General features: G+C 39.4%; 1 protein-coding gene across 1 annotated transcript; it reads right to left on the bottom strand.

Annotated features, from left to right (window-relative positions):
- Window positions 1-3,917: 3,917 nt before the first annotated feature.
- On the bottom strand, window positions 3,918-15,500 carry pcyt1aa (phosphate cytidylyltransferase 1A, choline a). Its single transcript, XM_022189431.2, has 9 exons — window positions 15,137-15,500; window positions 11,697-11,810; window positions 11,095-11,194; window positions 10,730-10,846; window positions 9,763-9,914; window positions 9,449-9,527; window positions 8,543-8,685; window positions 8,063-8,251; window positions 3,918-6,341 (listed from the first exon to the last, which is right to left on the bottom strand). Exons 2-9 carry the CDS (start codon window positions 11,808-11,810, stop codon window positions 6,117-6,119), a joined length of 1,119 nt encoding a protein of 372 aa, XP_022045123.1. The 5' UTR covers window positions 15,137-15,500; the 3' UTR covers window positions 3,918-6,116.
- Between the last annotated feature and the right edge of the window lie 913 nt (window positions 15,501-16,413).

Raw genomic sequence — 16,413 nt, 5'->3', positions numbered from 1 at the left:
TTTTTAAAAATGCTTTGACTTTCATTTTATATTTAGAATAACAAAAAAGTCAAATCAGTAAGAGACAAACGAAAAAGGTCCATTTTATAATTTTCTGAGAACGGAAGTGGATCATCAGCAAGGGTGGAGTCAAACGGAGTACGTGTGTGTGTGTGTGTGTGTGTGTATATGTATATATATATATATATATATATGTGTGTGTGTGTGTGTATTCGTTAGTTTATTTCTTAAAATAAATCAATATTGAATACAATATTAAAACGTAATGTGGTCCAAAATGTGACAAAAACGTCATAGTTTAGTATGTTGTCCAAAATGTCACTAAAACATCATAGTTTAGTATGTCATCCAAAATATCACTAAAATGTCATAGTTAGTTGACTGTATAAATAAGGCTTCACCGAACTCCCGCATCCTCTGATTTCCAGCACTCTAGAAACTATGTCAGCCTATTCGTTGCACTGATTGGTTGTATACCTACCCAATTGCTGCAGAGTGATTTGAAAGACAACCTTTTAGCCCACGCCTTGCATCTTCAGACCTGGGTCTAGCGCGGCTAGGCTAGCATAGGTTAGTATGTCATCCAAAATGTGACAAAAACGTCATAGTTTAGTATGTCGTCCAAAATATCACTAAAACGTCATAGTTTGGTATGTCGTCAAAAATACAACAAAAACATAAGGTGGTCCAAAACGTCACAAAAACTTCGTAGTTTAGTATGTCGTCCAAAATTTCACCAAAACGTCATACTCTAGCATGTCATCCAAAATGTGACAAAAACATCATAGTTTAGTATGTGGTGCAAAATGTCACTAAAACGTCATAGTTTAGTATGTCATCCAAAATATCACAAAAACATCATAGTTTAGTATGTCGACCGAAATGTCACTAAAACGTCATAGTTTAGTATGTCATCCAAAATATCACAAAAACATCATAGTTTAGTATGTCGACCGAAATGTCACTAAAACGTCATAGTTTAGTATGTCGTCCAAAATGTCATAGTTTAGTATGTCGTCTAAAATATGACAGAAACGTCATATTTTAGTATGTCGTCTGAAATGTCACAAAAATATCATAGGTTAGTATGTCGTCCAAAATACAACAAAACGTCATAGTTTACTACGTCGTCCAAAATATCACTAAAACGTCATAGTTTGGTATGTCGCCAAAAATGCAACAAAGACATAATGTGGTCCAAAACGTCACAAAAACTTCATAGTTTAGTATGTCGTCCAAAATAATAATAATAGGTAATAGAATATTCTGATATTAAGCTCGACTGTAGACAGGTATTTTGCAAACACTGTAAACACACACACACTAATTATATCAGAGAAGTAGCTAATGGCAGTAAAGTCAATTATTTTAATAATTTGAAGAGACAATATATGATTACGCTATATATACATATATAAACAAAATACTGACAAATTAACACATTTCTATATAAAACAATAGATGTTATATATCAGAGAAAATGAATATATATAAATCATAGATGGAGTATCAACATCATTCACATATATATATATATCATAGATAAAAGTTATATATCAGAGAAAATCATACTACATATATAAATCATGTATGTATGGAGTATCAGAAAACATAATATATATAAATCATATGTGGAGTAGTAATATAATCAATATATCAGAGAAAATTATTATATATAAATCATATATAGACTATCAATATAATTCATACATATATATTAAAAAAGATATATCAGAAAATGATTATATATATATATATATTGTTTTATATAGAAATATGTGTTCATTAATCAGTATTTTGTTTATATATGTATATATAGCGTAATCATATATTGTCTCTTCAAATCATTAAAATAATTTACTGCCATTATCTGCTTCTCTAACATATATTAGAGTGTGTGTGTTTACAGTGTTTGCAAAATACCTGTCTACAGTAGAGCTTAACATCAAAATATTCTAGTACCAAGATGGCGGCCGTATTTCTCGCTGCGCAGCACCCCGAGCAGCGTCTACTCTTTATTATGTCTATGGTTACACGTACCTGATGGTGACAGTAAGGAAATATTCTGATGAGCGATTCTTTGTATGATAATCATGTTGAAATTTTTGCACCAATGTAACTATGACAATTTTTTTTTGCACAAATGTGATCTGGCTTTCCCACGTTTGGCCTGGATTGTACTTATATATATATAAAACATCAAAGTATAAAAAAAAAAAAGTGGATTTCCTGATACCACAAGGTGGCGCTATGACTGTGAATGTATATAACTACATGGATGTCATCAGGGCAGGACTCTGATCATACATTTCCAAAACAAAACAATTCAGGCAGATTGGAGCATGTTCAGGAGAGTTAGACAACACTTCCTGTTTGATGGCGAAGGATCAATATTTCTGGGAGTCGCCATGACCACACCCTTTGACTTTTGCGGAGCATTTTGATAAATTTTCATCAGGAAGGTCTGTTGCATATACTGGCCAAATTTGAGGTCTCTGGGACTTACCCCTGATGAGTTATTAATTAGAAAAAATTTACAGCAAACTGACTTCCTGTTGGGTTGAGGGCATGGCCATGATTGACTTTCGTGTGTCCTGATGTGCTGCATATGCCCCCCAATATTGTGGCTGTAGATGAAACGTTGTGGCAGTTGGCCTAATGACCACTTTTTCAATTTTACAGGGGGCGCTATGGAGCCATTTTGCCACACGTGCACAACTCCTATAACACATCAAATTTTTTTGCCAGTCCTGATTTGCGTGCAAAGTTTGACACGTTTTGGGGTATGTTTAGGCCGCCAAAGTGGAGTTTGAAAAGATGGGAAAAGAGTGAAGAAGAAGAAAAAGAAACCCTCGTGTTTCAATAGGGTCCCTCGGCACCGTTGGTACTCGGACCCTAAATATTCCAAAAATGTGAGACAATGACCAATGAACAATGAACCATCTAGTATTTTAATTTATGATGAAAAAAACTTGTCATGGTCTAGAAATTATCTTATAGTTTTACATATTTACAATCTGCAGTTTTTCCACCTTACAGCGTCGCCGGATTGGACCCTCTGGCAAACCAGGGGTGTCAAAGATGGCGCACATGTTTGACACCCCTGGTTTAGATGTTGGCAACAATGTGATGTTTGATAGAAACTTGCAATTTTATGAATTGGAGAGACTTGGATTTATTTCTGATTTTACTTCTTATTCTGTTAAAAAAAAAAGTGTGGTTGGTGGTGACATTTATCAGTCAGAGGTAAAACTCGTTCATATTATAGATCATAAACTGCATACAAAATCTCGTTCTAGTCCATTGTATATTAACACTGGACTGATTTAATTCAAGCTTTTAACAACACAAATGTCTGTTTAACAGTTTAATTATCTGACAGATCAACACTGAAAGCTTTTTTTAAATTTACTATATTTGACTATTGGTGTTTTCCATTTGTTAGGTCTGCACTAGAAAGAATAATTTATGAAAAATGGAGGTTGAATCACCAATGACATGTACAGTGTTTTTAATAGGCTACTCTGTCATGAATAAAACTATTGGAGGCTCTGTGCAAACTGATACATGGGTGTCATAACATTTTATTAAACTGGAATCAGATTTAATGATGCTGGAAACTACCCAACTTCACCACAGCTTTTCAGTTCTGCTCCCTGCTGCTGCATTTTGCTCTCCAGAAGAGGTGCGCTTCATCTCAAACGAGCCTTTTGTCTAAAATGAGGAAGCACTTGAGTAACAGTGGTTGCAACAGAACTTCCTTCAGTCCAGCCTTCTAAACTGTCCTCTATGACAAATAAATTGAGAGTAAACTGTACTGAAACTTAACCTCCAGGTTTGAACTGTGAAGGAATAGATGGTAAATCTAGCATTAGCATAAACTCATCAGTTATATAAAACCACAGGAGACAACATAATCAGTTTTAGTCAGGAAACGCTTTGGCCAACACATTTTAATACAGCTTTCCCGTCTTGCTCTTCCTCTACACCCAGGACGTAAAACAAAAACAACCCAAAAACAGTAAAATAACACGATTAAAACAACCGCTGTTAAAAACATTTACATTTGTATGCCTCTTAGTGGTAGTAGTGGCTGTTATTGGCCAGCCACTGGAGCTCGCTCTTTAACGTGGACATGCACTTACTGACAAGTTTCACACCGACTTAAAGGAAAAGACTCCACAAGAATGAAGGCGAGGCTTCCCGAAAGTATCTTAGCACCAAAATGTAGGCTGGATTTCCTCAGCAAACGATACTGGTTCAATCCTTTCAATATCAAAAGCAGGGTTTAATAACTGTAGGAGTCCTTTGCAGTCATTTCCCCTCCAACCATTAAATCTGACAGGAACAGAGGCAGGCGTTGTTGCTGATTGAAATCATAAGTGCTTTTGGGAAACCAAGCCCAGAACAGATCAATCTGACATCTGTTAACATTTATATTATCTAACTGTATTGCATTACATCTTCAGGTCACCTGTGATGTTTTCGGTTACAGAGAAGACACAACACATGCTTTATCACTGGAGATGCAGGACACACACACACACACGCACACACACACACACACACACACACACACACACACACGCACAGACTGGAAAATGTCAAATATTCCACCACGTCACATTGCTTCAGTGCTGCAACAATGGCTCTGTTCAGAAAAGAAAGAACATAATCATCATATTTGTGCTTATTGTAGGAAACAGAATCAGTTCAGGGAAGGAGGTAGCTACATAAGCGTTGATCTGGAGTTAGTAGTAGTTCAAACACAACTCTAAACCGATTAATGCAGGCTGTGAGCGCAGTTTGCTCTAGTGGAAGTCCTGTCTTTGAAGGACGGACGTGTGTGTTTCACCGTGTAAGTGTGCTACCCAAAGGAAACCTGTTTTGTGCTTGTGAGTCCAACTGAACACGTTTCTGTAAGAAGAAGGGCATTTTGACATTTCTCTGACGTTCTGGGATAGATTAAAGCGTTTTATTGTCATCATGTGTGTCATATGAAATAAAAAATATTAGTTCCCTACAGGCCCAGATCTGCATTACAAAGAAAAATAAAGTAAGTCCAGCCTTGCTAATGTTGATTCTCTGCTCAGACTGAGAAAGCACTGGGATGAAGACCTACAAAAATAAGCATTTAAATGGGCCATTCGCTCATTTACGCCACTGAAAGGCGTCGAGTTTGAAACTAGTCTTCCAAAGACTGATTCTCGTCAGCAGACAAGTTAAAAGCAAATTTATTATTATGCAGCAAAGTCAAAGCTGAACCCAGATCTGTCAACAGATGGAAAACGTTGACAGAAAACATTTCAAACATGCGGACTCAAGAGCTTGCACACACAAATGTTGCATGCACAAATAGAGACAGGCGAAGCCCCGATGCAGGCAGACAAACTCAGGAAAAGGCTGCTGTTCAGTAGACATTAAACACATCTACTCTCACATTCAACTCAGATTGGATGTAATCTGGAGCTTCCCTGTTAATACAAAAAACAAAAACAAGGTTTGTTAGTACGAGCAGAATACAAACTGCTCCGCCATAGTTCGGTTTCCTGATCTGTTCTGACAAACGTCCGCCCAGAGTTATTCAACAGTCTTCATGATTCCTCAGCTCGCCTCTCCCACATCAAAACTACAAGCGCAGCTTCAACAGGTGACCAAAATCCTGCGAATCCTCCCGCTAAAGCCAAGACAAAAATAAAAAAACTCCTACTACACTACGATGCCAACCTTAAGAACACCATCACAGATGCAAGAGTGCACCACGTGTGACAACTGAAATATTCTCAAGTGACAGTGAGTGACTAACAAATGCAAAAAAACATGAAAAAGTGACAGAGGTAAATGGGACTAAAGTTCAAAGAACTCGGGTGACTATTGCTAACCTTTACTGACCTTTACACAGAAATAAAAAGGATGAAAGTTGGCTGGTAAAAACAGAGAGCTGTGGAGAACCTGGTTGTTACAGTTACCGTAACGCTGAAGTGCTAAAGGTCGGAGTAAAACCACGAACAGAAAGAAAATAAAAGATTTGAAGCAGGAGCTCGATGAAAGCCACGCTACTCAACAGCTCGGCTAACTGGCAGCGCTGACTGTGACCCGACCGATTCAAGCTCCGTCTAGTTTTCGTCGTCGTCTTCGTCGTCGTCGTCCTCACTGATGAGGTATCCGCGGGCTCCACTGTGGTGGGGGGGAGGCGAGGGAGGCGGGGAGGTCTTGGAGAAGAAGGGGAGACGGAAGGTGGGAGAGGGGGAGCGCTCCTCCCGGGTGGGGCTGCTGTTGGGGCTCTGTCTGGGGCTGATGGCCTGCAGCATGCGGCCTTTTCCTTCCTTCAGCATGTGTTTCTGTGGAGGGAAATAAGAAGAGATCAGCTGTTAGACCAGACCAAAGCAGTTCAATAGAGGAAAGAGACATGGAGAGGAAGATGGTGGAAACATTTCAAACACTGAGAATAGACTGTGAGTCAGTGTGATGCTAAAACCTGTCTGCCTAACTGATTAAAATGAATGAATCATATGCAACCACAAATACCAACAAGCGATGAGTGAGATGGTTTGTGTGTGGGCTAATGTCTACATGTACACTTTAAAGCTAAAACTACTGCACCAGTACTTCATCTACTTTAATCACACTTCCACGCTACACGAGTGTGAAAGCAAGGACCACCACACTAAAAAAAATGTTTTTATCCACAGTCCATCAGGCGACTAAATCACCGACTCATCTGCAATATCTAGAAATAACCATATTTTGCACACATCCCTTGACTGTCTACATATGACAGTATTGCCAACATTTGCACACAGAATATATTTGAAACTATTATCTATCTTATTTTGTTTTATTCTATTTATTATTCATTATTTCATTTGATCTCATTTCATTTTATTTGTTTCAGTTGTGTGAAGTGAGTTCGCACAATAAGAATTTCATCCCTCAGGGTAACCACCGTGTTTCTGCTGTGCCTATGACAAAAAAGTTCTTGAATCTTGAATCTACTTCACTGCAAATCGCTATTTGATTTTGATGGGGCAAGTGATCATATTTGGGAACTTCCACACATTAAATATCTGCCTCTCAGTGAGGTTGAGAAGCATGTGGTTTTCACCCAGCCGATCTTTGAAGATCACGCTACGTTACAGAACACGGCATCTGACCAATCAGCAGAGCCCTGGAATGTATCAAACTTTCTCTTTTCTCTGAAGTTGGAAAAACAAGGAAAAAGTTCAGTTCTCTTCCACATTTTCGGTTAAAACATCAAAACTAACCATGCTTAGCTGACGAAACTCACACATTTAACAGTTGAGTAGTTGTGCTAAGTGATGATTTATACATTTCTTGGAATGTTTATTTTTATTTTTTACCACTAACGGGCAAGAAACCATACATGGTAAATTCGTTGATGTTGAATTTCAACATGAAAATTACAAATTATGAAAAATGTCACAAAGTAAAAAAAAAAAAGTCTTGCATCCTCCACTAACACTCTCGGGCTGAAATTTTGAATTTCAAAGTATTTCAATGACCGGAATTCCTTCTGCTTTGCTGCAGCAATCAATTGGAATTCCCTCCAAAAATCTCTTGACCCGAACGAGGGACAAAAACACTCTGATCTCTCTTCCTTTAAAGTGTCTCTTCAGAGTTCCAACAATATAAAAGCAACACTGAATGACTGGAATTACCTTTTAAAGTGACCAAAGGTTGAATGTTTTTGTGGATTAACCATATTATGCACATTTCAAATCTCTGCACGAAGGCAAGAACAGAATAAAACCAAAATCACATGAAATATAAAGGCATTTTTCAAAGTAAAAGCCTGCACTGAAACATGGGCAGCAGAAATGAGAGTAAATTAGTTTCATTTTAGTTGTGAGTATTTTGTTTTCATCAGTGTTTTGTTCTTTTCCGATGATAACTCTGGAATGGCAGATCCTAGATGTGTGTAAAGCCTCGTTCCAGCTGCAACACGTCACCCACACCGTTAACATTGTAAATGCGTATGCCTTACTAATAAAGCACCCTTATTAAAAAGTGACTCAAGTACAAATTAAACCGGCGTCCTCACCAGGGCTCCCTCAGGGCCGAACATCTGCAAGAAGTTGCCGATGAACTCCCTGGATTTCTCCTCCCATTTCTGGATGAGGTCGATGCTCTTCTCCTCCACCTTCTGGACAAACTCCTTGCTCTTCTCCTCAACATCGCGTACCTTTCTCTTCACTTTGTCCACACGCTCCTGCAGGTGGTACTTCTTCTCCTGATAAGAGGGAAAGAAGAGAGGTTAGAAATAATAGTTTACTAACAAGGACACCAGCGTGAAACGAAACTCAAGACCACTAAGATTCAGAAAGATGCTATTAAAGTACTGAGAGAATATCACAGAGACTTTACAGACTTCCTTATAATCTCCAGAACAGGGAGGGAGCTCAGAACATGCTGCTATTCATTGCTCTGAGCCTGCAGTGGTGATGAACGTCATCACAATTTGGCACAGTGTGGTGCAGCTACAGCTCACTCTTTCACACTCTGTTAAAGCAAAGTTTCTTACGTTGATGAAGCTGACGTTAAGTTCCTTGGCCGTGTATCCTCTCTGCAGGTTACGTCTGACGTAGACATCATAGTCGCGGACGATGCGAGTGATGATGTCAGAGGTGGAGATGCCCTCCGTCCGCTGGGTGGGAGCAAACATACCTAAAAAAAAAAAACGCAGAAGAGTTTAGGAGGAAAGAAACGCCAAGGTCAAAGTACACATGACTACTCTGGTTCAATGCTCCTGACCTTGACAGTCAAGTAGTTGCATGTTTAGGGAAGCAAATGACATGTTTGCTCTTTTAAATGCAACCGTATTCTTTGTTCCCATTAGTCACCAGAACAAAACGTGGAGAACCTGTCAAACTAGGTGAGAAAAGGCTAATTCTGACATGCTAGTCTTCTTGTTTGAATGTTATTATAGTGTCCTTAATGCTGTGTCAGTTGTCATTTCTATTACCTGCACTGATGCCCCTCATTTGTGAAGTTAGTAGTTTGAATTCATCACTGTGAGGTGAGGACAGATTAGCCTCTGAACATTCAAAAATGACTAAAATGGCACTAATTTCAATTTCTGAATTTAACCCAGCTGACATCTTGCTCAGCTGGTACATTTTTCTCATCCAGTGCAGGAAGGACTCACAAAGAGCGTATTATTCTCAGTCTATTTCCTGACAACAAATGCAGCTCAGTTAAGACTCATTACAAATGCTACTTTTCATCAAACTACTTATACCCTCAAGGCTTCATGATGTGGAAATGCACAAAATCAAACTTCAAAAAACTTCTAACACATTTATATTTTAATCCAAGCTTCGTATACCGTCCCTTATCAGTAATGGTGGCAGTAGTAAATACAATGCTGGATCCTGTATTTACTCTTACTTGCATGTCACGCTACGCTCGTGGCTACTTTGGCACTCACCGGCTTCTTTAATGTGCTTGTACACGTCATCACTGCCCGCTGAGGAGTATGGGATGTCATCATGAGCCACAAAGTCAATCTGGAGAGGTCATTACAACATACATCAACACAGTAGATTCACATCTACAAATAGTACAAAAACTAAAATACACACAAAAAAAACAGCAGAGAGAAGGTTACACAGGATCAGGGAGGGCGGCTGGTCAGCTCATTCTCATAGATCCTTTGACTAAAAATCAATAGATTTTAGTAAATCAACAGATGGAGTCCATTCATGTCTTTCATCTCAGTGTTTCTCTGTGACATTAACTTACGCGATGTTTTGCGAGGAACTCTGGCGTTAATGTCCACGGAGCGTTTCGGACTATTTCATCCACGTAGCGACAATGTCTGACAGCATCGTATCGCTCATCCTCGTTCATCACTGTGAAGCCCTTGTATTTGTGGGTCAGGTCATCACTGCACACTGTGAATGGCAAGAAATATTCACAAAAGTTACTATGAAATTCAGAACAAAAAGGACTGAAGGCTTTGAACCTGTGCATACACAGAAAGTAAAGCAGCGGGCAATGGAGAAAAAAAAGCGCTCAGGTCTTTTTTGTGTCAGCTGAGGGAATTACTGAGACCAAAGGTAGCAAGTATTTTACTGCACTGCAACATAAAAAACACACTGTTCGCCTTTTCCATTTTTATATGAAAGTTAGTCAAGACTGTAATGTGATGAACATGCATAATGCCTGATAGAGACATTCAGTTTGAACATCCAACATTTAAAGCTGGAGAACAGTACTTGCTTATCAATGAACATCTGTTACATTCAATCCTTTGTCAAATGAATCGTAAAAATGTTGATTGATCCAATCAGCAGCATGCAAGTCTTCCTGTATTTTGCATCACACCACTGTTTCAAATCAGGTTTATTTGGCGATATTCCTGTGCTGGCACACTGTAAACGATGCTTTTTACATCGACCAGCCATGACTGGTTTTCTAGATCTGAAGAAAGGACCAGCTGGATAGTGGCATAAACAAAGTAGGCTATGGCAACAAAGACCAAGGAAGTGTCCAAGAGAAGGTTGTTGCTGCCCCAGATAAAAATTAAAAATTAGTGTTCAGGGGACTGATTACAGGTGACTGATGGTGAGGCATACATGAGAAGCACACCTTGACAGTGTTTGTGTAGTAACTCTCACTGCCAGATGATGGAGACTATAGTTCCATACCGCTGGTTTAACAACATTCATAGCTACATGGATACAGACAGTCACAGATTGACACTTACCTCCAACAATGAGGTGTGTATTTGGGAAGAGACATTTAGCCTGCATGAGAGCTCTGGCGTGACCTGAGTGGAAAACATCAAAGATGCCATCTGCATAAACCCGCACTGGTCTGTCAGCTGGACGGAGAGAAAAGAGACAAGATGAGCAGAGATTATAGACCTGGTCTGTATGAAGTGGAGCTAATATTGAGCTTGTTTGTGCACAGGTATTAATGTACTTAAGACTGAGAGAAGAAAGAAAAGAAAGGAGAATTGGATAAGAAAGACAAGGAGAGGAGGGTAATACGTATGGGGAGGAATTAGAGAGACAAACAAACTGTCAAATGAAGACACATCTGCTGAGAGAGTAAAAGATTCAGACTCACGTGGTGTGCCCCTCTTGGCCTCGTCCATGCTGACTCTCTCATAGGGTTTACCATCAGCTGGCACCAGCTCATCTGCAAAAGGTGCAGGGTGCTTCAAACCCTAAAATGCCCGAACCAGCAGAATGAGAGACGATCAGTACTGAAACAAGTTTTCTTCTGATTCACAAAACTATAACTTCTGTACACCAAACTGAATCATTTCATCTTCTGGCTGGAAAAAAGTGGCATCATGTTGTATTTCTCTGAACATTCTTTTCCCGACAGGTGTAGAAATAAAGGGTGGTGCTGTTGTGGGTGAAGAGATGACATTTTAAGCACAGTACTCATCAGATGCAATCTGAAATATATAGAAACTGCATCTCTTAGTGTCCTCTCTGCTCAGGTGTGCAAATTTTACACAATACTGCAAAGACATTTAACCAACATATAATCCAACAAAAATCATTTTAGATTTGTGCAGAAAGCATTAAAAGTTTAAAGTTTATCAACCATATTGTTATCAGAATGTCATGGACATTTGCATACACAACCAAACTGGCACATGGACAGAACCTACAGAAACTGCTGGACAAACAGACAGCCGAAGCACACAGCTGACTCACCACAGTGCATCTGGGGATTTTCCCAAGTCTTTCTCCGTCCTCGGTCTCCCCATTGGAGCCGTCTCTTCTTCTCTTTCTGGACAGCAACAGCCCACTGGAGCTTTGGGCCTCCATCTAGGTCATGGTCCAAGAGAAATTCAGCTAAAAACGCACCATACTTTACGTACACTGCTGTGCTATGTCCCAGTATAAACAAATAAAGCTACGCACAGATGTACATGCTCAGCTTCACACTGTGCCCACATTCTGAACATGAACTCTGTGTTACATAATCACAATATACACACAAAATATACTTTACAGACAGACTGTAAATCGAGACACCTCGGGGGATGTGGCAGGTGACATGTGCTGAGTCAACTCTGACCCAGTAACAGAGGAAACTGAAGAGCTCTCACTTGGCATACAAATAAAGGTCAACTGAAAATCATGCAAGCACCACCTGTTCCAACATAAAACTTTTTGTCCCCCAACATACAGAAAATGAACCCTCAATTAACTCATTCTCTTCTGATGTCCAAGATCAAGTTAACATCACATTTGACAAAGGGACATCGAGTCCAGTTTCACGAGAGACATCAGGCCACCACTGTGCGTACTTTCATAGCAGCTGCTGATTGACTTCATCTGACTTTGTTATGCACATAACAGCCAGCTGGAAGTCTTTGCACAACCTATTATTAGAGGAAACTATAAGGCGAACAAAAATCTGTTTTTGACGAAGAGACAAGGAGACAAAAATGCAGGAGACAGAAGACAAAGAGGCAAGGAGACAAAGAGAAAAGAAGGCAATGAGACAAGGAGGCAGGCCAAAAAGACACAAAAAGACAAGGGAACAATGAGGCAAGGAGATAAATAGTCAAGAAGACAAGACAATTGACAGGAAGACAAGGATTTGCCAATTTTTGGAAAGTTGTATGTATAGGATTTCAGCCAACTCAATATCCAGAATATCTGTAGCTAATATCATAATATAGGACTGCAAATAAATAACTATACTGATGACAGTTTAATCTGCTGGTTGTTTTCACAATTTATGTCCAAATAGTTTTTTTTAGCAAAACATCACAAAACTGTAAAAACAAAAATGCCTATCAGAAATTCCCAAAGCCACGGGGAAGCGTTCGCATTGCTTCTTTCATTAAACCAACAGCTCCCTGCATTTTTTTGCGCCTAGAGGAATTTTTGCCCCCCTCCAAACATTTTTTAGCCAGCAGCAAAGGAAAATCACCAGGACCAAAATGATAAGCACAGAGTACAAAAATAGCAGTCGGTGGTTTTAAGTATTGACGCCTAGATAAAAGACATTTTTGTTCATCAAACAGTCAGAAAAAAAGCAGAAACGCATAGACTGCTGTCAGATAAGGTATCACAGACTCACTTCCTTTATTATAACTGGACTGATGTTCACAATAGCAAGTTCGAAAACAGGAAAAACCCCAGTCCCAAACCCAGAAACACTCATCTCACAAGCTGAAACTGTCAAGAGTTTGAAATTTTGGCTTTAAAATGTACATAAATTAGTAACCAACAATGATAAAAGGAATGACTTCAAAGTAATTTTCAGAAGCATTTAAATATGGAAGTGTCTAAGTTCAGTCAGTAGTTTCATGATGGAGTCTACAACTGTCCTGTGTATCCTGGGAGAACAGGACTGGCCTAAGATAGTCTGTTACTTTTTGGACATGGTCTTACATTCTTAATAAAAAAAAGTTTCCTTTAAGAATGTTATGCACATGAATGATGAGACACCCACCCTGTCTGTCAGACTACAGGGACACAAAAGAAACCAGCACTGACGTCCCGTTACAAATGCTCCTGTATTATGGGTTAAGGCTCTGCCCCATTCCACACATTCCATTATGCCACTAGAATGAAATCACAGCTCATTAAAGGGAGGGTTTAATATTTTGAAATGTCCAGCTTTGTCACTTCTTTACTTGCTCTTAAGTCATAACAACAGCCTTGTGACTTGTGCTGCTATATCACTTATGAAAGTGGAATTCAGCACAATGACTGGAGGACGTGGCAGAATACGTTCCTGGTGGTGACAGCTACCTGATCCAACACTGGGCACTCACTCAAGTGCCCCCTTGCCCCTCTCTCTCTCTTGGCAGCAGCAGAGCTCTGAGACTGAGAAGCCTTGCAGGGCTCAGACACACTGACAGACGAGATTTACATGAACAGCACATGTATCCATTGCTGAGAGTGGTTGCTATAATAAGTAAGCAACAAAAGGACAGCGTCAGGTCTTGTTTGACCAGATGCTTTGCCTACCAGGTTCACAACAGGCCCAGTAACCTCATTTATGATGATGATGACACTCGTGTAATCCAATCTAAGAGAGTTACGGATGAGTAAGACTTAAAAAAGGCTACCAGTATTTAGGGTTGGAATTAAATGTTTATTAATGATTTAATCTGACAATATACTCATTTTAAAAAATGGTCACCACATTTTAACAGATGCAAAGGGACACATTCAAATCCCTTCCTTCCTTCCTTCTACCAACAGTCCAAAATCTATTTTTTTCATATTTTTTCAATGACATTAAACAAAGAGAAAGACTAAATGGTCACAATTGAGACAACAGATCAAACAAATGTTTGTCATTTTTCACTCAATAAATTACTGAAATAAACAAATTATTAAAACAGTTCATTTTCTATACATCAGTGCTGCAATTTTCTTGATTAACTGATTAAGTGTTTGGTTGAAGTTAAGTTTGTTCTCAAATGTCTTGTTTTATTCTACAACCCAAAGATATTCAGTGTACCATCACAAAGGAGGAAAGCGGAAATTGAATTTAGATTTTCATCTTCTTGGAAAATTACCCAAAATTATTACTCTGCTATCAAAACAGATGGCAATGAATAATTAGTTGACCGCTAATCAATTAATCCCTCCAGCTCTACTACTGACTGATCTGTTAATAGACTTATTGTTTCAGCTGTGAGAATACTCTAAGTAAACTGGACACAGAGATCCAAAGACAGGTCAGTGCTGTCTTTACTCTTGTGCTTCTAGTAAAGTTAAAATACAGAAATCAAATATCCTTTTTGTTAGCGGGCCACTACAATCCTCTCCCGGCCAGCAAATGGTTCCCTGAACCACACTTTAAAACCACAAGCTTCAGCACCATTTCACACAATGTTCCCAATGACTGGATCCTTGTCCATTTCAAAATGTTCCTTATAAGGTTACAGAAACAGACAACGACACACTAAAAGTTAACTTTAGTTAACACAGTCTCTCTGTGGTAATGACAGAAGGGAAACCAGTGACCAGAACAGCTGACAGAGTGATTATACTGGTGAAACTGGTTATGCACTCCAACCGTAGAAACCCTCTGGCAGAAATCCTTAAAATCAATTTGCTAACATTACTGGCCCTGACTGTTGCTAACGTTAGACAGCTGTTTTAAGTTTTTGCTTACTTACTGTTCACTCCTTTGTCTGGAATGCTGCTTTGAAGTAGTGGGCGGCTTCCTCCCCTCGTACTGCCAGCAGCCTAGGTAGCTAACTGCAAGCAAGCTGGCTAATGCTGCTAGATACCGTCAAATGCTAGCAGGCTAGCTGTCAACCTGTTGGCTAACTTTAGCCGTTAGCTCGCCGTATAGCTGACACCGCTAAGAGCAGTTTAGTACGAACCACGCTGTGCGTCCGACGCCCCGGTACTTGCTGTATGGTTGGAGAAAAGCTGCAACTACCAGAAGGACAGACAAATTATCAGCAGTGACAGCTTGTACTACAACGCTGACAGGTCAACAACACAGGAACTACAAAACTTCGATATCCTTAAAGGAACTGACATAACGAGCCAAACATTTCCGGGCTGATAATGTGCTGCCACCTACTGGAAAGGCTGCAGAAGGACTTTTCAGGATGTGTCCTTCATTTGACAGTTAGGTGCTTTCCACGGAGGGTAAAATATGGGAGGCCACACTTCACATAGGAACCATAGAGACCCCTTTGAAGCTTTATGTATTTCCACCACTATACAGTCATCTGCATTTTAGTAGTACTTTGTTTGTTTGCTTGAGTGTGAACAGTGTGTGTGTCTACCACAGAGGACTAAATTTTCAGGACTGCAGTAATCAGACCAAATTATCCTCCACGAACTGCAACCAGCTTTTCAATCACTCATGCTATAGCAATAACTATTATGTGGAATAAACTATTAAAACTGTGACTACTTGGACAGAAAGTGCCGCTTTGGGTGTACTGAACCTTTAAAACCATACCTCTGTCATTAGAAAGTACTATCTGGGTAGAATAAACTTATAAAGCTATACATGCCAGAACAAACAGCTGTATTTTGGGTGGACCAAACCATTTAAACGAGAAGCAGTATTTTGGTTTGAAAATATGTAAATGTGTTCAGTTGTACGCTTTTGCTATCTTCCAGTTTGGTAGGTGGTGCTGACGCAACGAACAAGGTTCCTGCAGTTGCAGTCCTAAAACTGCAGCCTCCTCTGCTGCAGATGAGCATTATGAGTCATACCACTTGGTCTTTCTCACACATTAGTCCACATTTATTTTTGTTACACATTGTCTAATTCATTTCCCTGTGGAGGAACAAGTATTAAGGACTATTTCTTACTGTCATAGTATAAAAACACTTTAGTACACCTTGTTAGTGTGACAGATGATCAATACCAGGAACTGGAAACTGCAACTAAACTGAATACAGACATAATTTTTCATTTACATTTTTG

This window comes from Acanthochromis polyacanthus, chromosome 9 (assembly GCF_021347895.1).
Source record: "Acanthochromis polyacanthus isolate Apoly-LR-REF ecotype Palm Island chromosome 9, KAUST_Apoly_ChrSc, whole genome shotgun sequence".
Lineage (NCBI taxonomy): Eukaryota > Metazoa > Chordata > Actinopteri > Pomacentridae > Acanthochromis > Acanthochromis polyacanthus.
The sequence above is the reverse complement of the archived record's forward strand: the minus strand, read 5'-3'. Positions and strand labels throughout refer to the sequence as shown.

What these genes read in the sequence shown, in the direction of transcription:
- pcyt1aa (XM_022189431.2), bottom strand. Translation starts at nt 11,810, where the DNA reads ATGGAGGCCCAAAGCTCCAGTGGGCTGTTGCTGTCCAGAAAGAGAAGA. An exon ending in CAAGCACATTAAAGAAGCCG is followed by an intron (nt 8,686 to 9,448) that starts GTGAGTGCCAAA and finishes TTTTTTTTTTAG; the next exon opens with GTATGTTTGCTCCCACCCAG. An exon ending in TCGGCCCTGAGGGAGCCCTG is followed by an intron (nt 6,342 to 8,062) that starts GTGAGGACGCCG and finishes TTCCCTCCACAG; the next exon opens with AAACACATGCTGAAGGAAGG.